This window comes from Pituophis catenifer, unplaced genomic scaffold (genome assembly GCF_029215685.1).
Source record: "Pituophis catenifer annectens isolate HBS135680 unplaced genomic scaffold, rPitCat1.0.hap2 SCAF_12, whole genome shotgun sequence".
Lineage (NCBI taxonomy): Eukaryota > Metazoa > Chordata > Lepidosauria > Squamata > Colubridae > Pituophis > Pituophis catenifer.
The window spans coordinates 22,149,461-22,173,939 of record NW_027256892.1 but is presented as its reverse complement, the minus strand read 5'-3'; the positions used below and the strand labels follow the sequence as shown (position 1 = coordinate 22,173,939).

General features: G+C 43.3%; 1 protein-coding gene across 1 annotated transcript in view; it reads left to right on the top strand.

Moving 5' to 3' along the window:
• Positions 1–19,788, top strand: part of ATP12A (ATPase H+/K+ transporting non-gastric alpha2 subunit) — a 45,136-nt gene extending 25,348 nt beyond the window's left edge. The window contains exons 13-23 of the mRNA XM_070952191.1: positions 1,316–1,491; positions 2,567–2,703; positions 4,589–4,739; positions 7,291–7,459; positions 8,203–8,357; positions 10,110–10,233; positions 10,452–10,597; positions 13,468–13,601; positions 15,739–15,840; positions 16,049–16,140; positions 19,690–19,788. Of these exons, the coding sequence (XP_070808292.1) occupies positions 1,316–1,491; positions 2,567–2,703; positions 4,589–4,739; positions 7,291–7,459; positions 8,203–8,357; positions 10,110–10,233; positions 10,452–10,597; positions 13,468–13,601; positions 15,739–15,840; positions 16,049–16,140; positions 19,690–19,718 (1,415 nt within the window). The 3' untranslated portion in view covers positions 19,719–19,788. The remainder of the gene's footprint in view (positions 1–1,315; positions 1,492–2,566; positions 2,704–4,588; positions 4,740–7,290; positions 7,460–8,202; positions 8,358–10,109; positions 10,234–10,451; positions 10,598–13,467; positions 13,602–15,738; positions 15,841–16,048; positions 16,141–19,689) is intronic.
• Positions 19,789–24,479: the final 4,691 nt, after the last annotated feature.

Here is a 24,479-nt window from a genome sequence, read left to right as displayed (position 1 = left end):
GGAAAAGGTTATTAGAAAGGGTTGCATCAAACACAAGGCCGGCAGGCCAGATCTGGCCTGTGGGGTGGTTAGATCTGGCTCATGGGGCCATCTTGGAAACAGTGAAGGACTGGCCTGTGGTACCTCTGCCAGTGAAAATGGAGCTCGGGAGGGTTGCAGGAGTCCATCCTAGTCAAAAATGGAGCTTGCGAGAGCCACGTGCGGCCCTCCCAAGCTCTGTTTTTGCTGGCAGAAGGTTGCAGGAAGCTGTTCCAGCCAAAAACGGAGCTCGCGAGCCCATTTTCGCTGGCAGAGCGCTAGGGCCAACACAGGAGCCCCCGACATGAGTGACATCGAGCTGGCCACGCCCACCCTGGCCCCCAGAGGTCAAACACAACCCTGATGTGGCCCTCAATGAAATTGAGTTCAACGCTCCTGTCCTAGAGTATCTTCACCCACTAGGTGTCCTTCAGACATGAAAATGGGCTTCTCGGTGCTCTCTGAAGCTTGGTTGCTTTCTTGCAGATGTTTCTAGGTAACATCATCAGTGCTAGAAGGAACTGGGGGTCTGCAAATATCTGTAAGATAACAACCAAGCTCAGAGAGCATCAAGGGCTTCACAATTGAACCTTATTCTTTTCTATTAATATTCTGAGAATTCCAGAATATTAATTAGGTCTCCAATGAAGTGTTTAGCGAGCTTCAGCCACCACAGCATCCAAATGTCCCACGACAGGTGAAAACAACATGTTCCCAAACTGTCCTTGAAACTGTTCGACTATCAAATCCTACCCATTTTGGACATCTCTATGCTTGGAAGATCTCACCATTCACCCGAGACTTCTGTAAACAAACAAATGTACAAATTTGCTCTTTCTGTTGTCAGCCCTGTTCTAGAGAAACAGTCATAACTTTTATTTGGCAATACTGTTGGGTGGCATTTATTTATAAGACTGTGCTAAACCAAGCAGAGGAAAGCAAATACGTAAGTTTAATTACTAATTGGCTGCCCACTTACTTCTTTTTAAGATACAAGCTTTGAGTTGCTTAAGTTGCTTCTATAAATTGATTCCACTGTTTTTTTTGTTTTTTTTTACTGTGTATTGCTGACATAAGTGCTCTGCTGGCTATTTTCTTGGACACATTTAACAAGATAATGTGTTACCCAAGAGATTAAACTCAATTTAGATATTACTAAGCACAGGTTAAAGGAAGCTGGGGAGGATCACAAATGCCTCAGTAGGATACCTGATCCATAAAATGTGATGGTTATTAGAATATCATTTTTTCCCCACTATTAACCTAGTTTGTTTTGTGGTTTCTTGCTTGAATCTAGGTTTCTGTCATTTGCATCTGCCAGAAGAAGAATTTCCAGAGAACTATGCATTCAACACCGATTCCATGAATTTTCCTACCAATGGTCTTTGTTTCGTGGGACTCATGTCAATGATTGATCCTCCTCGATCTACTGTCCCAGATGCTGTAATGAAATGCCGTAGTGCTGGGATCAAGGTAGGTTTTTCCCCAAAGTAACAAAGGACAATAATTTCCAAATCTTCAGAGCAATAATTCCCATGAACAAAGGAAGCTCCAAAACAAGCACAATTTCAAAACTCAACTATCCCATCCATCCATCCATCCATCCATCCATCCATCCATCCATCCATCCATCCTCTTAAATATTATGACAATACAAAAGGACAATTGATTGTAGATCTTTCATACCCAATTTCTCAAAGCTCCAAAACAAGCTGTCAGGTTTCGGTGTTGTCTCAAATAAATTGCATTTCCAAACAAATAGTCTTTGATGAAATCTTTCATTTATTAAGCACAACAATCTGTCCCCCCGACTTGTCGTAGCCAACACTGACTTCCTGACCCCAAACCTTCCCTTTCCGTTCCCCAATTCTCTGTGTCTCATTGGCCATCTTCCAAATCACTCTCCCCATATCTACTACTTCAGCTCCCAGGAATGTCCCCCCTCCCATCCCATCTCCCAGGGGATATTATCTTCAGGGAAAATAAGTAGGTGAAAAGTCAAGCGTCCTCTTGCCAGCTGCCCCCTCTTCTCCTCCTTATGTCAGCACTGGAACGAATGTAGTTTGGAGTCCTGACACAAGCACAATTTCAAAACTCAACAATCCCATCCATCCATCCATCCTCTTAAATATTATGACAATACAAAAGGACAATTCATTGTAGACCTTTCATACCCAATTCCCTAAAGGTGCTTTTTCAAAAGGCCACTGGACATTCTTTGTTTTTGCTTGAAGACATTTTGCTTCTCATCCAAGAAGCTCCTTCAGTTCTTGGAGAAGCAAAACATCTTCAAGCGAAAACAAAGAAAGTCCAGTGGCCTTTTGAAAAAAGCACCTTTGGGTCAGCCATGACCTGGATGACCGAGAATCTTTATAGACATTCATACTCAATGGTTTTTCCTATTTCCTATTGAAATTTTATCTCTGGAAAGGAACGTGATACCCAAAGTCATGAACAGTAGCAGATGGTCTATTTTAGTGGACCTGGAAAATATTTAGGAGAGACACATTTTGGACTGATTTTTTTTCACCATTAATCCATTCTGCAGGTAATAATGGTGACAGGCGACCATCCTATTACAGCAAAAGCCATTGCTAAGAGTGTGGGGATCATTTCAGCTACCAGTGAGACAGTGGAAGACATCGCTAAGCGCCTCAACATTCCTGTCGAACAGGTGAACAAACGGTAAGGATGGCACAGAAATGGATGGGAGAAAGTAACCTCTCCTTCCAAGGTCTTGGAATGGTATGTGAAAGTCACCTTGGGAGACAGGAGGAAGAGCTGCTGATTAGACAACAGTCTGATAAGAAGCAGCTGAGCCCACAGAAGGAATAGGGACATGGTAAACATCTCAGAAGGGATCCTCGCCTAGCTTCTTCTTCTTTTTTTTTTAATTTGATTTATATGCCTCCCTTCTCCGGAGACTCAGGGCGGCTTACAATGCGCTAAGCAATAGCCTTCATTCTTTTGTATATTTTATACAAAGTCAGCTTATTGCCCCCACAACTGGGTCCTCAATTTACCTACCTTAGAAAGGATGGAAGGCTGAGTCAACCTTGAGCCTGGCGAGATTCGAACCTGCAGTAATTGCAGGCAGCTGGTCTTAATAACAGGGTGCTTTAGACCACTGTACTACCAAGGCTCTTCTTGCATGTAAAGATGAGGTGGGGGAGATGTACAGTAGTAACCCTGGTACTCAACTGCTTTGAAACTCATCAAAGTTGGTACTCAATGCATGAGCCTTGGTGGCGCAGTGGTTAGGGTGTAGTACTGCAGACTACTTCTGCTGGCTGCCAGTTGCCTGCAATTTGGCAGTTTAAAATCTCAGCAGGCTCAAGGTTGACTCAGCCTTCCATCCTTCCGAGGTGGGTAAAATGAGGACCCAGAATGTGGGGGCAAGAGGCTGACTCTGTAAACTGCTTAGAGAGGGCTGTAAAAGCACTATAAAGAGGTATATAAGTGCTATTGCTATTTTGGCATGAAAATGTTGTCCCGGTACTCATTGTTTGTTTGATACTCAATGCACAAGTTAAAAGTTGTTGCTGCCAGCTGCTTTGTGACTTACTACATTATTCCTTATGGGAAAAATCTTATGGTTTGGTATTCATCGTTTTTAGTACTCATTATGCCTCCCAGAACCAAATAACGATGAGTACTGAGGTAGTACTGTACTTTTCAGACTTGCAAGATTGTTGTCAGTTTTGCGAGGTAGTTCAGCACACCCAGAAGTACTATCTCTAACTTTATTGTGAGGTTACAGCAACTGAATCTCACTTACAAATAACACTAAGCCATGGTTTTGCAAACTGTGATGGTTGATATACTTACATAATCTTCCAAGACAGAACTAAACAAGACACGTTGTTGTTTACCACCTAATAAGGTAAAGGTAAGGTAAAGGTTCCACTCGCACATATGTGTTAGTCATTCCTTTTTTTTTTTTTTTGCTTTAATTTATATGCCACCCTTCTCTGGAGACTCAGGGCGGCTTACAATGCGTTAAGCAATAGCCTTCATCCTTTTGTATATTTATACAAAGTCAGCTTATTGCCCCCACAATCTGAGCCCTCATTTTACCTACCTTTGAAAGGATGGAAGGCTGAGTCAACCTTGAGCCTGGTGAGATTTGAATTTGCAGTAATTGCAAGCAGCAGATGTTAATAACAGTGCTTTAGTCCACTGTACTACCAGGCTCTTGTGAGCCTGACTCTAGAAGGCGGTGCTCATCTCTGTTTCAAAGCCGAAGAGCCAGTGCTGTCCGAAGACGTCTCCGTGGTCATGTGGCTGGCATGACTAAATGCCAAAGGCGCCCAGAACGCTGTTACCTTCCCACCAAAGGTGGTCCCTATTTTTCTACTTGCATTTTTTACCTGCTTTCGAACTGCTAGGTTGGCAGAAGCTGGGACAAGTAACGGGAGCTCACCCTGTTATGTGGCAGTAGGGATTCCAATCGCTGAACTGCTGACCTTTCGATCGACAAGCTCAGCGTCTTAGCCACTGATTCACCATGTCCCCAGTTACCATCTAATGCTGACCAGTAAATCCTTTACCTTTATCTCTGGTTTTGCAGAGAGGCCAAAGCAGCTGTGGTTAACGGCATGGAGCTGAAGGATATGACTTTAGAACAATTGGACGACATCCTAATCCACCATTCAGAGATTGTCTTTGCCCGTACTTCGCCCCAGCAAAAGCTGATCATCGTGGAGGGCTGTCAAAGACAGGTAAGGAGAAGAGAAGAACCTCTGTTGGGTGAAGGAGGTTGCACCACTGTCTACTTTTCACAGTGGATGACTTCTAATCCAAAGGGAACAAATTATAGTAGACAAATAAGATCAAGCTAAACTTGCTTTGTCGATGCTGGTTTGTTCAGTGATACTCACTTAGTTTTGCTCCTTGGCTTCTTGTTCTGAAAGATCCACTCTTCTTATTTTGCTACTAGCTACATCCAAAGTAGCTTTTAGTTCTGGCAAAGCCGAAGAATCTATTGTACACATTCTATTGGCATTTAGTAGCTCCATCCTCTTAAACTGTTGGGCACCATGTAATTGATGGCAATGTCAAAGGTATGGATGCTTTCCAATTGAGATTCTCTGCATCTGCTTCCCTCTAACACCTTCTCTCTACTTCAGCTCACAATACTCTCAACAGTCTTCCATTGCTACCTACTACTGTGTCATGTGTAGGTCTCTATCTGGAGGTGGACTTAACCTTTAAGTCCACACTAACAAGAAACAAATGCCAGTCTAACATTTGATGACCCCATTCAGAAACTACAACTCACAGTGCTTCTTCCATACCTTTAAACCTGAATTTTTTTTTTTTAATTTGATTTATATGCCGCCCTTCTCCGAAGACTCAGGGCGGCTTACAATGTGCTCAGCAATAGCCTTCATCCTTTTGTATATTTATACAAAGTCAGCTTATTGCCCCCACAAACTGGGTCCTCATTTCACCTACCTTAGAAAGGATGGAAGGCTGAGTCAACCTTGAGCCTTGGCGAGATTCGAACCCTGCAGTAATTGCAGGCAGCTGGTCTTAATAAGCTTAATAACAGGGTGCCTTAAACCCCTGTACCACCAAGGCTCTTATTGTTTGAGAGGCTGCCACAGAGAAGAGGGGGTCAACCTATTCTCCAAGGCACTAGAAGGCAGGACAAGAAGCGATGGATGGAAACTAATCATGGAGAGAAGCAACCTGGAACTAAGGAGAAACTTCCTAACAGGGAGAACAATTAGCCAGTGGAACAGCTTGCCACCAGAAGTTGTGGGTGCTCCATCATTGGAGGTTTTTAAGAAGAGAATGTGGACAGTCACTTGTCTGAAATGATTATAGGGATTGCTGCTTGAGCAGGGGGTTGGAGTAGAGGACCTCCAAGGTCCCTTCCTGCTCTATTCTGATTGATTGATATTCAGATCTTTTCCCCCCTGATATTACAGAGCTGCAATAAACTTTGGGTTGACTGCTCAATGAAACACTATGCAAACAGAACTCAGCTATCTGAACCAGTTGAGTCTCTTAGAAGGAAAGCATATTCTCTTCCCCTCTCTCTCCCTCTCCCTCCCCCCCCTCTCTCTCTGTCCCCCCTCTTTCTCATTTTTGCCTTGCACAAATCAACCTCAGAAGAAATGACAAAACACCCCCCCCCCAAATTGTGTTATTTTCCACTTGCAAAAGGCAAAGCAAGAACTGAAGTTTAGCTTCATTCCACAATGTGGAAGGTTTAGCTTCATTCCACTTCCTTCGGGCATGATTAAGAGACAATTTGGGGCAAGGTTAACAACCTCTTACATAATCCTTTTGAAATGTTATTAGAACTGATACAATGGCTTTGCTCTCCCAAACTGCCTAGAGCAGGATCAGGCATCAATCCGCTTGGAACAAGCAGAACTTATTTAATTGTTCCAATTCTGTCTCACACTGAAATTATAGATTTAAAAAAAAAAATGAAAACAGATCAACGGAGAGAAAAATATTTGAAAAAAAATTGTAAACAAAGCAAGTACCAAAACTACGATCCGTTTTTTTTTTTTTAAATTAAGTATTCTTTCTTATCGTTGGGTCAGGGGAAAAAATCGAGTTCAAATGTTCACACATCATGCATACCAACAATCTGTTGCAAAAGATTAGACCCTTTTGAATAGTAATAATAATTCTTTTGGCCATCCCAGTAGCAGAATAATAACATTTTTGATAGTGTAGTTTTTCTTCGTAATATTTATCTACAGATCTCAAATCACAAATGCCAACACAACAGGACTCAAGCAAGGGAATAATTTGGAACACACACACACACACACACACACACACACACACACACACACATATCGGAGTGGTCAACTTTGGCAACTTCAAGACTTGTGGACTTCAACTTTAAGACCTATGGAATTCATCTCCCAGAATTCCCCAGCTAGCATGGGTGGCTAACATGATGTCCACAGGTCTTAAAGTTGACATGGTTGGAAGTCCACAGGTCTTAAAGTTGTCATGGTTGGACATGGTTGGACATGATGTCCACAGGTCTTAGTTGACATGGTTAGAAGTCCACAGGTCTTAAAGTTGACATGGTTGGACATGGTTGGACATGATGTCCACAGGTCTTAAAGTTGACATGGTTGGACATGATTGGACATGATGTCCACAGATCTTAAGTTGACATGGTTGGACATGGTTGGACATGATGTCCACAGGTCTTAAAGTTGACATGGTTGGAAGTCCACAGGATTTAAAGTTGACATGGTGTATCTCATACTCTTCAATCTTTGTGTCCTCCAGGAAGCAGTAGTTGCTGTAACTGGCGATGGAGTCAATGATTCACCAGCTTTGAAGAAAGCAGATATCGGAATTGCGATGGGGATTGCTGGCTCTGATGCAGCTAAAAATGCAGCAGATATGGTCTTGCTGGATGATAACTTTGCATCCATTGTTACTGGAGTTGAAGAAGGTAAGATGAGCAGGCCATGATTTGAACCTTAGCCACACACCTTGATTTGTTGGTATACCTTTAAAGAAAGTGGGGGGGGACTTCACTGCTAAATCTGGATGGATCATGGAATTCTGATGTATCTGAGGGCAAGCTGGACATGTCTAGAAAAGAATCCCTATGAAAATATGAAGACAATTTCATAACCATCATTGCCACAATATCTGATAAACAACATCCTTTATTGGTTTTTAACTTGTCATATGCCCCAATCATGGCCAAACTTAGCCCAATTTATCTCAAATTCATCCGTCCATCCATCCATCCATCCATCCATCCATCCATCCATTTAATTTTTAGAGCTTTATGGTTTGTTACTTATCTTCATATAATAGCAGGAATTGGTCACATTTTCTGGCATTTGATTCGCCGTTCTCCATGAAATGAATCAGATGTTGAGAACATCTCCTCTGCAGCAGTGATCTGAAGTTGTCCACGGATGAGGTCTACCCTTGTTGCACTTTCAAAGGGAAAGACATATTGAAAATACTAATGACTTAGCCCTGGAAATATTGCTGGAAAGCTGATTTTTTTTCAGTGCAAGTAATGACACTCAAAGAAATATAAGCTTCCTTGGGATTGTGTTCTAGCAGACCCGGCCACCAACAATGTTCAGATTGAACTGATAAAGGAGTTGTAGATTTCAGAAGGTGGCATGCCGTATTCAGGCAGCTCTCAATGATCTTCTTGTCTCCCTGCTCTAGGCCGCCTGATTTTTGACAACTTGAAGAAAACGATTGCCTACACATTGACCAAAAACATCGCCGAGTTATGTCCTTTCCTGATTTACATCATCGCCAGCATACCCCTCCCTATTGGCACCATTACCATCCTCTTTATTGACCTGGGCACAGATATTGTGAGTTCTTGACTTCTGAAAGACAAAGCTTCCTCTTTCTCATATGCATATTCACTCAAACCAGGAGTCTGCAACCTTAAACACTCAATGAGCCATTCGGACCCACAAAAAAGAAAACACCGGGAGCCACAAAATCCTTCCCATGCCTGACTATTTCTTGAGCGGCCACAAAACTAGCAAATGTAGTTGAATTAAATGTTCTGTTTTCTTCTGAAACTTTTCTTTTCTTGGATTTATCCATGGTTGGCCTACCGGGGGTTGAAAAGCTCAATAAATCATGTGCCGGCAGGTGTCGCACATTGGTGGTTGTGATGCATAATTTGAGTGACAGGGAGCCGCAGCAGAGGGGTGAAAGAGCCACATGCGGCTCCAGAGCCGCAGGTTGCTGACCCCTGACCCAAATAATTGGGCAGCACCAGACTTAAAATTATACTCATTGCTATCTTCCCATTTTCTGCTAATAATTTAAATGGGATCCCAAAACTTAATGAAAGAAGTCCTGATTTAACTGCCAACATCAACACAAATTTCTTTTAAGTCCCTCTGAGATCGAAGGGGCTAATTCTCAGATTGTAGCTTAATCCTAAACCATTTTCCCCAGCTCTAGCCAAAGAGAAATCTCACTGCCACAGTGCTAGAATTTGTCAACTTTGTATAGCCGGCCGTCTCACAAAACAAGTGATTCATCACATCCAAGGGAATTAAGTTGGAGAAGGCTAGGGTAGACTTGTGGGGTCCTTGGTGCTCTCTGAACTTGGTAGTTTTCTTACAGATGTTTCATGACCCAACAAGGTAGCATCATCAGTGCTAGAAGGCAGTGGGTTTTTCCTCTCTGTTTATGTACTAGTGGCTTGCCTGTCAATGTCTGTGAGAATGTTCTTGGTGGTTTCTTGGTTAGGCTGTTCTTTACTAGTCTGGTACTTCCTTGAATACCATCCTAAATCAGAGGTCAGCAACCTGTGACTCCAGAGCCGCATGTGGCTCTTTCGGCCTTTTGCTGTGGCTCCCTGTCAGGTGATCCCAGCACTGGCTGGCCCTGCCCCTCGCCCTCCCCTCTCAGTCACTCCTCGCCTGGCCTGAGAAGGTAAGGGCAATGGCGGGGGATGGAGAAGCGGCCAGGGCAGAGACAGAGAGAGTGGGAGAGAGAGAGATATAGAGAGATACAGAGAGAGAGGGAGAGAAAGGGAGGAGAGAGGGAGGGAGGGAGGGAAGGGAGAGAGAAATATGTCAAAAGGATTTTGTGATTCCTGGTGTTTTTTAACAACTGGTTCTCTGCCTTAATGACTGGCTGGGTACGCATAGCTAGGGGGGTGTCATGTGACTGGTGGAAGTGAGTGACATCAAATTGGCCATGCCCACTCCACTTTTGTTACTTCCGGTGTTTTCTTTTCTGTGGGAAATGGGTCCAAATGGCTCTTTGAGTATTTAAGGTTGCAGACCCCTGTCCTAGGTTAATAGGGGTATTGTAGGTTAGACTTTCTTGGCATGACTATTTTCTAGAGGTGATATTCAGCCAGTTCGTACCAGTTTGGGTGAACCGGTAGTGGAGATTGAAGGTGGGGCCGCCCACCCACCCGGCTCTATAGTATCCTATTTAGGCAAGTTTTCGAGGCCGGGTGCAAGTCCATGCGCACGGGGCAAAACAGTGGTAAGAATATTGGAAACCCACCGCTGCTACTTTCTGTGTAGAGTAAACACAAATCAAACAAATGTATGAGTATTCCTAACAACTTCTTGTCTTTCCTCGTACAGATTCCTTCCGTTGCCTTGGCCTATGAAAAAGCGGAAAGTGACATCATGAAGAGGAAACCGAGGCACAAAAAAAGAGACCGACTGGTCAACCAGGAGCTTGCAGTCTACTCCTACTTGCAAATCGGTATGATACGGGAAATTCTTACCAGAGAGGAATGAGTAGGTGTTGGGGGTGGATCTTTGTGGGTGAACATGGAGACTATTTCTCATCTTGAATGACCAGGATCCTGCTAACTGAGGTCCAAATGCCTCCAGAGACAACAGTGGGGTAGATGTTCTTCTAATCTTTTTTTCATCAGCTTTCTTCTCCTATAAAAGCCAACCCTTTCGTCTCTCTTGCAGGCCTTCTCCAAACCATTGGAGCCTTTTTGACCTATTTCACTGTTTATGCTGAGCAAGGATGGCTTCCTCACTCTCTTCTCCGTATCCGAATTCCGTGGGAACAGGAAAATTTGGCTGACTTGCCAGACAGCTATGGACAAGAATGGGTACAGTGTTGCAAATCTCATTCATTGAAGGCATCCGTTATGCTGAGTCAAAGACAAGGACCAGTCTAGGAGAAGAAAGATTCCACTTACCGTATTTTTGGGAGTATAAGACGCACCTTTCCCCCCCTAAAAGTGGGTGAAAATTTAGGTCCGTCTTATAGACCGAATACGGGTGTTTTCGACTTCCCCGGCCCCCAGAAGCACACTAAAGGCCAAGAATGGATATGTTTTTGGCAAAACCAGGCTTGTTTTTGGTGAAAACGGGTGTGTTTTTGGCAAAAACGGGCCATGAAGAGCACTGCAGAGTGCTTCTGGGGGCCTGTGAGAGCAAAAACACGACACACAGAGGCCAAAAACTATTTTTTTCTTGTTTTCCTCCTGTAAATTTAGGAGCGTCTTATAGTCTGGTGCGTCTTATACTCTGAAAAATACGGTAATTGTGTCCCACCTTAGCCCCAAAGACAACTGGTGACTTTAAGCCAGTCACTCTTTATTAACTGTAGGAAGAAGGCAAAGAAAGTGTTTATGGAGATTCTCAGTCATCCAGGTCACGGTTGTCCCAAAGCTGCTTTTACAAAAGGCAACTGGACTTTTATTGGAGGTTTTGTTTTCCCCCTTGTAAACGTTTCGCTTCTCATCCAAGAAGCTTCTGAAGAAACTGAAGAAAGCTTCACTTTCTTCTGAAGCAAGGACAAACTTCTTCCAACAATGATGCCAAGAAGTTAGCAAGGACTAGTCCAGACAGTAGTCAACATTGATTCAAACCTCCCCCCACCCCAATATCTATAGGTACAGCAAGGATAATAATTTCTTCAGTGCTAAATTCATTAAGAGACATTAACTCAGGGGTGAAATCCAGCAGGTTCTGACAGATTCTGGAGAACCCGTAGCGGAAATTTCGAGCAGTTCAGAGAACCGACAAATACCACCTCTGGCTGTCCCCAGAGTGGGGTGGGAATGGAGATTTTACAATATCCTTCCCCCCAAGAGTGGGGAGGGAATGGAGATTTTGTAGTATCCTTCCCCTGCCACGCCCACCATGCCACACCACGCCCATCAAGCCACATCCACAGAACCGGTAGTAAATAAATTTGGATTTCACCGCTGCATTAACAGTATTTTTTTAAAGTCCTAGTCTCTTTGAAGTTGACTTCGGTAACCTCGTAGTTTTCTACTGTAGAGTCTGGGATTGCCTTCTTTCGAGATAATTATTTTTGATTTCCCAACCTAGCCTAGAGCCGTGAGACTTCCTTATAGTCTTTCACCAATGTCCTGACCAGATCCACCGCCCCCTTTAACCTTCTGAACTGAGACAAGATTTGACAAAAATACCTCCATAACAGAGCCTAATGAGATAGCCCTGGGCCTGCTTATGTGAAACCTATATCAGCCTCATCCATGATATCATATCAGTTTAGCATTAAATAACATTAGTCAGTAAACTACCCCAGGCGTAGAATGACATTGCCTGCAAAGTTCTGCCAGTTGACCCATTCTACAGCAAACGATCTACCGACAGGGTCTTGCCACATCTCTTCTCGGTACAATTTGGAAATAGCTTCGTATGCTTTCATGTTGTCAATGCATCCTTGCCCCTGAAACGAGTGATTTCGGCTTCCTTCAACACCCACTGGCAAATCCCTCTTTCCAGTTGGTTGCATGTCTTGCGCACAATATGTAGCCATTAATGTTGGGAGACTGAGTTGTTGGCTTGGACATCTAAAGTCCAGTCCTGCATGGTTTATTTCCTGGTTCCACAGCTCCTAAGTGTTTTCACCGGGCTCCCAAACAGACAAACCCTCTGTAGTTAAATAAATGCTCCCTTTATTTGGAGCGTCAGCAGCCCTGGCAAAAAGTCTCTCTCTCACACACACACACAGCAGGTTAATAAGTCTGTCCAGCAGGGAGATGAATAGTTGTCTGCCACACCTATTCATCTCCACCCCCTGCCTTTTATCCCCAGAACTAGGGTAAGGCTTCGCTAGCAACGGTAGCTCTTCTGTCCCAAGGACCGGCCCATAGATTTCCACTGTTCTCCTCTCCTCTGCCTTCTGCACATCCACCTGTCAGGCATTGGATCCAGCTGTTCCTCCTCTTCCTCATCAGCCACCTCCAGACCTGGGGGCTGTTGACTCTCCATCTGAGGGCTAATGGACGGCCCAGGCTCCTCCTCTGTCTCTCTGTCTGCCAGCTCCATTCCCTCTTCCCCCTCGGTGCTCTCAGGTTGCCTTGATGCTGGCCTCTGACTCCCACACCTCCTCCTCCTCCTCCTTTGATTCAGCTGCTGGAGGGGCTGGCGGCTGTCAGGTCACAACACTAAGATTAGATTTCATATTAGATGTGTTCACTGTACATTGTTCAGCCTAAAAAAAACCACCGTTCTTATGTTGTCTAGTAATATAGGCTATATTGGGTGGAACATCTAAAAATAGTTCCAGTGATTCATTTCACAGGAATCTCTCTAAATCCACTTACTGAGTCGGTACGAGTATAAGTCTTGAAGTCATCCATCAAATTCCAGGAAGGATCAAATGGGTTCCTTCACTCAGTGCAGCTACCAATTTAGAAGATACCTTATAAAGCCATCATAATTAGCTGATAATGTTGTGAACCAGGCCCACGTAGTTGATATTAAATGCAAAACAGTTCCAAAAAACAAACAGATTTTATTAAAACAGCTGAGAATTAACTCATTCTCAGCGTATTCTAAATGAAATGAAAGCAAAGTCCTTAAAACGCCAGTCTTTAGTTTAAGTCCACCAAGCTTAAAATTGCTAAGGTTGGAGATCCCTGTCCTAGACGACTCTTTGCTATGAAAGTCTGTCTTGAGCTCAGCAATTTAATTTCTCTTCCTTCTCCATGTTCTGCAGACCTTTGAGCAACGGAAAAACTTGCAGTTCACCGGCTACACGGCCTTTTTCGTCAGCATCACCATTCAACAAGTGGCGGATTTAATCATCAGGAAGACCAGACGGAACTCCATTTTCCAACAAGGGCTTTTCAGGTTGGTGTAGATACAGATTAGCAGAGTTGGAAGGGACCTTGTAGGTCATCTAGTCCAACCCCCACCCCACCCAAGCAGAAGACCCTGCACCCTTTCTGAAAGGTGGCAGTCCGGTCTCTTCTTGAAAGCTTCCAGTGATGAAGCTCCTGCAACTTCTGAAGGCAACTTCTGTTCCATTGATTGATTGTTCTCACTGTCAGAAAATTGCTCCTTATTTCCAGGTTGAATCTCTCCTTGTTCAGTTTCCATCCATGATTCCTTGTCTGGCCTTCAGGTGCCTTGGAGAATAGCTCGACCCACTCCTCTTTGTGGCAGCCCCTCAAATATTGGAAGACTGCTATCATAGTAGATTCCATGGGTTTCTAAATTTTATTTATTTGTTTGTTTGTTTTTGTTTATTTGTCAAACATGTATAAGATAGCAGATATAGGTATAAACATAAATATAAACAAAGGAAGTAAGTACAGATAAATGTGGACAGTAAGGCAGGGACAATAGGCACGCTGGTGCACTTATGCATGCCCCCTTTACGGACCTCTTAGGAATGGAGTGAGGTCCACGGTAAACAGTTTGATATTGAAACTGTGAGGATTTGAGGCTGTAACAACGGAGTTGGGTAGAGCATTCCAGGCATTGACCGCTCTGTTGCTGAAATCATATTTCCCGCAATCGAGTTTGAAGCGGTTTACCTTGAGTTTGTATCGATTATTTGCCCGTGTACTATTGTGGTTAAAACTGAAGAAGTCCTTGACCAGCAAGACATTGTAGCAGACAATTTTGTGTACTATGCTTAAATAAGACCACAGGCAGCGCAATTCCAGATTGTCCAAGCCCCAAATTTTAATCCTGGTGCCATAGGGAATTTTATTGTGAGTAGAGGAGTGGAGTACTCTTCTTGTAAAATACCTCTGGACCTGCTCAATCATGTTAATGTCCGAAATACAATGTGGGTTCCAGGCGGACGAGCTGTATTCAAGAATTGGTCTGGCAAAGGTTTTGTTTGTATGCCTTAGTTAGCAATACAATATTACCGGAGAAGAAACTTAGCAAAATTAGGTTAACAACACTTAGTGCCTTTTTGACAATGCTGTTACAGTGAGCTCTGGAGCTTAGAACAAGCTATTTGCTCCTCGTTCTTGGTTGCTGCTGAGAAGGTGGCCTCTCAGAACCCCGAGAAAAACAAAATCACAAAGTTGTCCAAACAATTTCGGAACTCAAACTTGGGCTCAAGAAAGCATCAGGAGATGCAGTGCTAGCATCATTGCCCATGAATGAATCATAAGATTCAAATTTGGACTCAGGAGCACCTTAAGAATGTGATCCTAAACAACTAGAAATATATAGTCCTTAAAATAAAAACTGAGGAGCTTTGGGGATCTAGAAGGAAACACATCTACGCACAGAGAGAAACCACATCTAGCCGATCAAGCAGGGATTTTATCCTCTCTTCCTGACCACCCACCACATACGTGTGCATAGTAACATCTGCATGCGAACCTTCTATTGATACTATCAAAGGCTCTCCATCTGGCATGGTGGCACGGTGGTTAGAGTGCAGTACTGCAGGCTACGTCTGCTGACTGCTGATTGCCAGCAGTTTGGCAGTTCAAGTCCCACTGGCTCAAGGTTGACTCAGCCTTCCATCCTTCCGAGGTGGGTAAAATGAGGACCCAGATTGTTGGGGGCAAGAAGCTGACTCTGTAAACTGCTTAGAGAGGGCTGTGAAAGCACTATGAAGCGGTATATAAATCTAAGTGCTATTGCTATTGCCCTTTTTTCCTTCCTTCCTTCCTTCCTTCCTTCCTTCCTTCCTTCCTTCCTTCCTTCCTTCCTTCCTTCCTTCCTTCCTTCCTTCTTCCCTCCCTCCCTTCACAGTGGTTAGAATGCAGTATTGCAGGCTAACTCTGCCCACTGCCAGCAGTTCGATACTGATTGGTTCAAGGTTGACTCAGCCTTCCATCCTTCCAAGTTCAGTAAAATGAGGACCCAGATTGTTGGGGGCAGTAGGCTGACTCTGTAAACCACTTAGAGAGGCCCGTAAAGCACTATGAAGTGGTAAATAAGTCTAAGTGCTATTGCTATGTGCACATCTCATAAATAATATGATTATCCTTAGCTGTATTTTTTTTTTTTTCAGGAACAAAGTAATCTGGATTGGTATATTTTCACAGCTAGCAATAGCTTTGATTCTCTGTTACGGTCTTGGAAGCATCAATGTCTTGAGTTTCACACCTCTTCGGTAAGTTCTTGTGGTTAGTTAGGCTAATGAATTACAATCAATTAAAACAAATTTATATAGCCGCCCAACTGTCTTGTGGTGACTCTCGGTGGCTAACAACATTAAAATTACATGTTGCTGTGATTGTAGTATAATATCATCCCTGCTTTTTAAAGTTTGTATCCATGATGTGTATTTCCTAATTCCCATCCAAACTTCTCTTGTCTAGGTTTCAGTATTGGTTCGTCTCCGTGCCTTTTGCCATCTTGATATGGGTCTATGATGAAATGCGCAAGTTATTCATCAGACGATATCCAGGAAGTAAGTGGCATAGCGTTTTATTTTGTTATTGTTAGTTGCGAAGTCGTGTCCAACCCATCGCAACCCCATGGACAACGTTCCTCCAGGCCTTCCTGTCCTCTATCATCCCCAAGAGTCAGTGGTGGGATTCAAAATTTTTCACTACCGGTTCTGTGGGCGTGGCTTGGTGGGTGTGGCTTGGTGGGCATGGCAGGGGAAGGATACTGTAAAATCTCCATTCCCTCCCCACTCCAGGTGAAGGTTACTGCAAAATCCCCATTCCCTTGATCAGCTGGGACTCTGGAGGCAGAGAATGGGGGCGGGGCCAGTCAGAGGTGGTATTTACCGGTTCTCCAAACTACTCAAAATTTCGGTTACTGATTCTCCAGAACCTGCTGAATACCATCTCTGCCCGGAGTCCATTTAAGCTTACGCCGACTGCTTCAGTGACTCCATCCAGCCACCTCATTCTCTGTTGTCCCTTTCTTGTTTTGCCCTCAATCGTTCCCAACATTAGGCTCTTCTCCAGGGAGTCCTTCCTTCTCATTAGGTGGCCAAAGTATTTGAGTTTCGTCTTCAGGATCTGGCCTTCTAAAGAGCAGTCAGGGTTGATTTTCTCTAGGACTGACCAGTTTGATCGCCTTGCAGTCCAAGGGACTCTCAGGAGTCTTCTCCAGCACCAGAGTTCAAAGGCCTCCATTCTTTGGTGCTCAGCCTTCCTTATGGTTCAACTTTCACAGCCATCCATTGCAACTGGGAAAACCATAGCCTTGACTATATGCACTTTTGTTGGCAGGGTGATGTCTCTGCTTTTTAGTAAGCTGTCTAGATTTGCCATAGCGTTTTACGCACACTTTAAATTTCCACATCTATTGCAACCCAAGCGAACATTACTGAATCTGCAATTTCAATTAAATGCTCGTTATCGCAGGCAATATCGCCCTTGCCAAAAAAAAAAAAAAAGATGTAAAAGGTTCCTTCAGGTCAGGGATTATTATTATTTTTTTTTTGTCTTGGCACCAGGAATTGCAAGCCAGTAGACTTGGCTCCACTTCACTTTCTAATAAAGGGTTCATTGGTTTGGAGAGAAGCCAAATGTGACATAAAACATTAAGTTAGCCAGTTATAGTTTTAGAGCCATTGTCATTTCAATGGAATTTAAAACTCTGCATTTCTGGTTGCCCTGATTAGACAGTCCTGTCCAGGCTCCAAGACTGATGTTATAGTTGTTTTTTAATCCCACCTGAATAAAGAGATTCATACAGATACAGATTATACAGATTAACAGAGTTGGAAATGGAATAGAGTGAATCAGCTGGAAGGGACCTTGGAGGTTTTAGATTAGATTAACAGAGTTGGAAGGCACCTTATAGGTCATCTAGTCCAACCCCCCACTCAAGCAGGAGACCCTACACCATTTCTGACAGATGGCAGTCCAGTCTCTTCTTGAAAGCTTCCAGGGATGAAGCTCCCACAACTTCCGAAGGCAACTTCTGTTCCATTGGTTGATTGTTCTCACTGTCAGAAAATTTCTCCTTATTTCCAGGTTGAATCTCTCCTTGTTCAGTTTCCATCCATTATTCCTTGTCTGGCCTTCAGGTGCCTTGGAATATAGCTTGACCCCCTCCCCCTCCTCTTTGTGGCAGCCCCTCAAATATTGTAAGCCTGCTAGCATGTCTCCCCTGGTCCTTCTCTTCACTAGACTAGCCATGCCCAGTTCCTGCAACTGTTCATCATATGTTTTAGTCTCCAGTCCCCCTAATCATCCTTTTGGATTTGGATAGGAAAACATTTTTATTTTTATTTTATTTTGCATTAGAGCAGCAAGTTGGGCAAAGCTCATTGAGGCCATCAAGTGTCACCCCCTAAATAAAATAAAAACATCCCAAATAGATAGTCGACAAGCGTTTGACTAAAATGGTCAACCAAGAAGTCCTGAACATCTCCTAGAGTTACTGTCGAATTACACTTAGTCTGATACCTGCTAAAGGCCTCAGTAGATCTTTAATTGATATTCAGGTGGTCAGTATAGCAGTACCAATATCAATAGCACTTAGACTTATATACAGCTTCCTAGTGCTTTGCAGCCTTCTCTAAGCGGTTTACAGAGTCAGCATCAGTGATGGGATTCAGCCGGTTCGCACCACTTCGGGAGAACCAGTTGTTAACTTTCCGAGCAGTTTGGCAAACTGGTTGTTGGAAGAAATCATTAGGGCAGAGAACCAGTTGTTAAATTACTTGAATCCCATCACTGATCAGTATCATGCCCCCAACAATCTGGGTCAGCACGAAGTGGTCAAAATAAAAGAAATGGAGGTGACCAGGCTAGGACAAAAACTAGGTTAGACAGAATTTAAAATAATGAATGGAAGACAGTAAACTCAGAAACTTCAAGCACGCAAGATGACAATTTTATTGCAACTTGGTGATGGTGGTAGGACTCTCATTGGCAGCCATTGGGGTTACACAGGGTTACATAAGGCCTTAGGAGCTGAGGTTTGTTCCTTTCTCAAAACCTTGGACCCTTTTACAGAGTCTTGTCTTCTGGAACAATAGCAGAGGTGCCCTTTTGAATCCTTGAAATCAGATGCATCCAGGAAACTTGGTTTCAAGGTCTGTGTAGATCTGGGAAGAAGAGAGAGAGGAGATACCCCATAATTATCTTAATGGACCAGGGAGATCTGTGTTGTGGCTCACCAGAGTAGCTGGTAGCAGATTCGGACAGTGAGGAGGTTGGGGAGGAAGATGGGCCAGTCCTGGAGTCTGGGGAAGGCTCTGATGAGGGCTCTGCGTCGGAGGCGGAGAGGGTGCCAGGGCCATCCAACAGTTATCAGATGCCTTCAGAGTCAGACATCAGTGAGGCAGAGGAACAGCTGGAGCCTGTTCCCAGTGTGAGAGTTGCCAGATGAAGGGAACAGCTAAAGAACAAGGGTCGACTCAGGAGTAAGGCCACAGGTGGAATGATGAATGGCCCCTCCCATAGGGAATAAAAGAGGAGCAAAAGGGGAGTGGAGTTTGCAGGACACAATTAGTTCGCTTAATTGGTTTGTGACTCTCCGAGACTTTTTGCCAAGTTTTGAAGATATCGGCCTGGCACCTCTCCAAGCCAGATAAGGTCTGTGATTGTAAAATTCACCCTTGAAAGACTTCGCTGGATGTGAATGAGAGGAATTCACAGTAACTTAATAAAAAGGGGTTTTGTCAGGACAAGGAGTCTGCTTCATGCTCTTGGGAAGGCTAGGTCAGAACGATCTGTTCAATAGCATTCAGTAGGATCCTTGGTGCTCTCTGAGCTTGATTGCTTTCTTGCAGACATCTCATGACCCAATTAGGTAACATCATCTCTGTATATATGCGGAGAGCAAGCCCCATTCTCGCCTAGCACTGATGCAGTTACCTAGTTGGGTCATGAAACGTTTGCAAGAAAACAATCAAGCTCAGAGAGCTCCAAAGTCCCCACAGGCCAATCTGAGATATAAATATGTTCTCCTATTAATAGCATTCATTATGCCAACCAACCTACTTATTAAAAAAGAAATGTTTATTTATTTTTTTCTCCTTTCACTACAGGCTGGTGGGATAAAAACATGTACTACTGAAAGTGACGGACAGCATATATCAGTGGCCTTTTTTGGGGGCAGCTCCTTCAAAGTTTTGTGTTTGTGCAATATCAACGAGTAGCAGGATCTTCTCCCTGGAAGGAAAGAAAGAAAAAAGAAGAAGGACCACGGAACTGCAGAAGAATTAACCTGGGATTACCAACTTGAATATTTCCTGTTTTTATTGCCCGATCCTTTAAGTGTTGAATATGTACAAAGTCTGAAGTCTCTTGTATATAGAACCAAAGAAACCGAAGAATTGTTCTTCCCATTCACGGCAAAAAAAAAAGGACAACCCTCGACTTGAACTAGGTTTCTTCAAAGTTGTATTTTTGTTGTTCAGCGTGACGATGGCATCTTCTGCAGCTATCCCAGTGGAAGCTAAGCGGGTGTCAATTTGCATTGCCTGGCCATGGATTGCAGTGTACAAATATAGTTTGATAATAAAAATCTTTTTATAGAAAGTCTGGGTTTTGTCGTACCTGGTTCCTTAAGAGTTGGCAGAAGCTCATACAAAGCTAAAATTCGACAGAGTGAATTGGTCCCCGGGAAGAGTTTATTGACCACTTTGGACCAATAGATGTGATGTGTACATTATTGTGGGTGATGTAATTCCAATTTATTTGAAGGGCACCAGGTTGGGCAAACTGATACAGATACAGATTAAGAGAGTGGGAAGGGACCTTGTAGGTCATCTAGTCCGACTCCCTGCCGAAAAAAGGAGTCCTTCCACCATTCCTGATAGAGCAGTCCAGTCTCTTCTTGAAAGCCTCCAGTGATGAAGCTCCCACAACTTCCGAAGGCAACTTCTGTTCCATCGGTTGATTGTTCTCACTGTCAGGAAATTTCTCCTTATTTCTAGGTCGAATCTCTCCTTGATCAGTTTCCACCCATTGTTCCTTCTCTGGCTTTCACATTGATTCATTGCTCTCCCAGTCAGAAAATTTCTCCTTATTTCCAGGTTGAATCTCTCCTTGTTCAGTTGAACAGTTCAGTTGATCTGCTACGCAGAGTCGTTCTTATTTTTATTTTCCCCCTACCGTCACCTTTAATCAAACATCAGGTTGTATTATCACTATTTCAACCTGAAAGATAGCTCGAACTAAAACCTATAAGACTTTTTGTGTGTGTCAGTGCATAACATATACTCTGTGTGTAAGTGAGCAAATGAGCATGTATGTGTGCACTAGATGGCAATGAATGGGTTGGTACAACATGCTAATACAGTATAGGATTTATTTCAAACATGGTTAGTGGAACAAGCTGTAGCCATCTAATTCACCATGTGTGTTTTACAAACCCATGATAGGATTCATATATGACATGAAACCACACTACATTTTAGGTGTGATTTAGCAGAATGCGTAAGCTTAACTTTCATCTACTGAATATACCTGTGCAATTACAAAGATGCAGAAAAATAATGTTCACGGATCTTTATACAATTCTTTATTGGCCAAGTGTGATTGGACACACAAGGAATTTGTCTTTGGTGCATACGGTCTCAGTGTACATAAAAAGAAAAGATATGTTCGTCAAGAATCATAAGGTACAACACTTAATGATAGTCATAGGGTACAAATCAATACAAGGAAACAATCAATATAAATCGTGAGGATACAGAAGCAAGTTACAGTCGTACAGTCATAAGTGGGAGGAGACGAGTGATAGGAACCATGAGAAGATTAATAGTAATAGTAATGCAGATTTAGTGAATATTTTGATAGAGTTGAGGGAATTAATTGTTTAGCAGAGTGATGGAGTTCGGGGGAAAAAACTGTCCTTGTGTCTAGTTGTTCTGGTGTGCAGTGCTCTATAGCGTCGTTTTGAGGGTAGGAGTTGAAGCAGTTTATGTCCAGGGTGCGAGGATAGCTCTGCAATCTGGCAAAATGGCAAGCTGCAAAAATGGCAGCTCTGCAATAGAAAGCAAATGAATTGGCAATTCTGTTTGAAGATATTGATCAATTCCTTTTCTACCTGAATTTTGTATATGAAAGGAAAAAAAAAATGAAACACCACGTGCAGATTAACTTCTCCAATATAGAGGGTTACGGCCTCCGCTTCTTGAAAGCCAATTTACCTCTTGTATTGGATATTAAAACTCGGACCACATGTTTTCTGAATAGTTTTTATCCTAGAGCTATAATTGCACTCAACAATGAACTAAAGGGCCACCGTCAGTGAGCTGTTGGACAGCATTACTTGGTCTGTTGTGTGGATGTTTGGGTGGTTTAGGGGTGGGGAATTTGTGGTGGGTGGGGGGGTGTTTGGGGATTGTTATGTGTGTTGGACCTGGTCTTTGAGTGTTAAGTGAATTTCGTTGTATGGGTATACTGTGTATACACATACAATGACAATAAAGTTATTATTACTATATTACCAAAGGCACCTGGGAAGTGAGTGTTTTCTACATTTAGCACCGTCATAAAAAGAAGCGTTAAAATCTGTACTCAAATGACACACCAACAGAAAAGTCAGATTTCATCCTCAGATGCAGAAAACTGCCATCTCTGCCAAGACTGAAACACTACTCAACTGCCTATGGACAAAAAAACAGACTTAATCACTTACACATATATTTTTAATCATCATCATCATAATTATACTATCATCCTAATATTGATTAATCTTCATGTTAATAATTCCTGTTTTAACTTTGAGCGGTCACTAAATGGATGGTTGTAAGTCAAGGAGTACCTGAATAGGAGCCTGGATAGCTCTGCAGACAAGGCACTGTAATTTAACACGAGCTGTCTGCAATTAAAGTAAGTTCGAATCTCGCCAGGCTCAAGGTTGACTCAGCCTTCCATCCTTTCTAAGGCAGGTAAATTGAGGACCCAGTTTGTGGGGGCAATAAGCTGACTTTGTATAAATATACAAAAGTATGAAGGCTATTGCTTAATGCACTGTAAGCCGCCCTGAGTCTCTGGAGAAGGGCGGCATATAAATCAATTTTTTTTAAAAAAAATATAGCAACAATGCAGAAACGCAGCCATAAAAAAACAACTTCAATTAATCAGTACAATTAACTCGTTTGATTTTCACCTGCCCAACAAATGGACAAATGTCCAGGATTTAACAACAGTCCATATAGTGACCATTCAAAGTTACAACATCCTGGAAAAAAAAGTCACTTATGACCATTTTTCACACTTACGACCGTTGTAGCATTCCCACGTGATCAAAATTCAAATGCTTGGCAGCTGATTCATATTTATGACGGTGGCAGTGTCCCGGGGTCATGCGATCCCCTTTTTGCGACCTTCGGACAAGCAAAGTCAATGGGGAAGCCCGATTCACTTAACAACCGTATTACTAATTTAATGATTCACTTAACAACTGGGGCAAGAAAGGTTGTAAAATGTGGCAAAACTCACTTAACGAATTTGTTTCACTTAGCAGCATAAATTCTGGGCTCAATTGTCATTCGTTGAAGACTGTGTTGGTCGTACCTTGAGGACTACCTGTTCAAGGACATTCCTGCACATGTAGCCTGGTTGGGACAAAGCAATCTCTGTGGTTTATGATGCAAGGGAAATGAGAGAGACTTAATTGCTTGTTTTCTTTTCCTGATTGCTTAATTGTTTTTCTTTAATGTTGCATTGGTGCTTTTAAAAAAATGAGCTCTTTGGCAGTTTGGAGAACCGGCAAATACCACCTCTGGCTGGCCCCAGAATGGGGTGGGAATGGAGATTTTGCAACCCCTAGGAGTGGGTTGGGAATGGAGATTTTGCAGTATCCTTCCTCCAGGAGTGGGGTGGGAATGGAAATTTTGAAGTATCCTTCTCCTGGAGGGGGGTGGGAATGGAGATTTTACAATATCCTTCCCCCAGGAGTGGGGTGGGAATGGAGATTTTGCAGTATCCTTCTCCTGGAGTGGGGTGGGAATGGAGATTTTGCAATATCCTTCTCCTGGAGTGGGGAGGGAATGGGGATTTTGCAATATCCTTCCCCTGGAGTTGGGAGGGAATGGGGATTTTGCAGTATCCTTTCCCCAGGAGTGGGGAGGGAATGGGGATTTTGCAGTATCCTTCCCCTGCCATGCCCACCAAGCCACACCCACCAAGCCACACCCACAGAACCAGTAGTAAAAAAATATTGAATTCCGCCACTGCTCAGAAGGCTCTTGCAAAAGATCAGCATGCGAAGACTTGATACCCACGTAATCCTTTTCATCCCGTGTCCTACACCGAAGGAAAGACTGGCTGTCTCCAAGCTTCCTCATCGACACCTGTTTCAATTGAATGATTTTGAAATGGAATGGAAACGACAGCAGGAATGCTTGGCTTGATCCCATGATCCATAGTAATGATCACTGAGCAATGATCAAAAGCTGTGACACCAGGCCTCTTAAGAGTCACAGAAGCTCCCTTTTCTCAGCTTGCAAAGTTGCTGCACTTGAAATAGAATAACAGTGTTGGAAGGGACCTTGTAGGTCATCTAGTCGGACCCCCTGCCGAAGCAGGAGTCCTTACACCATTCCTGATAGAGCAGTTCAATCTCTTCTTGAAAGCCTCCAGTGATGGAGCTCCCACAACTTCTAAAGGCCACTTCTGTTCCATTGGTTGATTGTTCTCACTGCAAAGAAAATTTCTCCTTATTTCTAGGTTGAATCTCTCCTTGATCAGTTTCCATCCATTGTTCCTTGTCTGGCCTTCAGGTGCTTTAAATTTGTTAAATTTGTACTGTGCCGCAGTGGCAGAAGCCAAACCAGTCCAACCTGTTCTGCACATTTAATTGCTTATGTCTGACTCGAGTTTC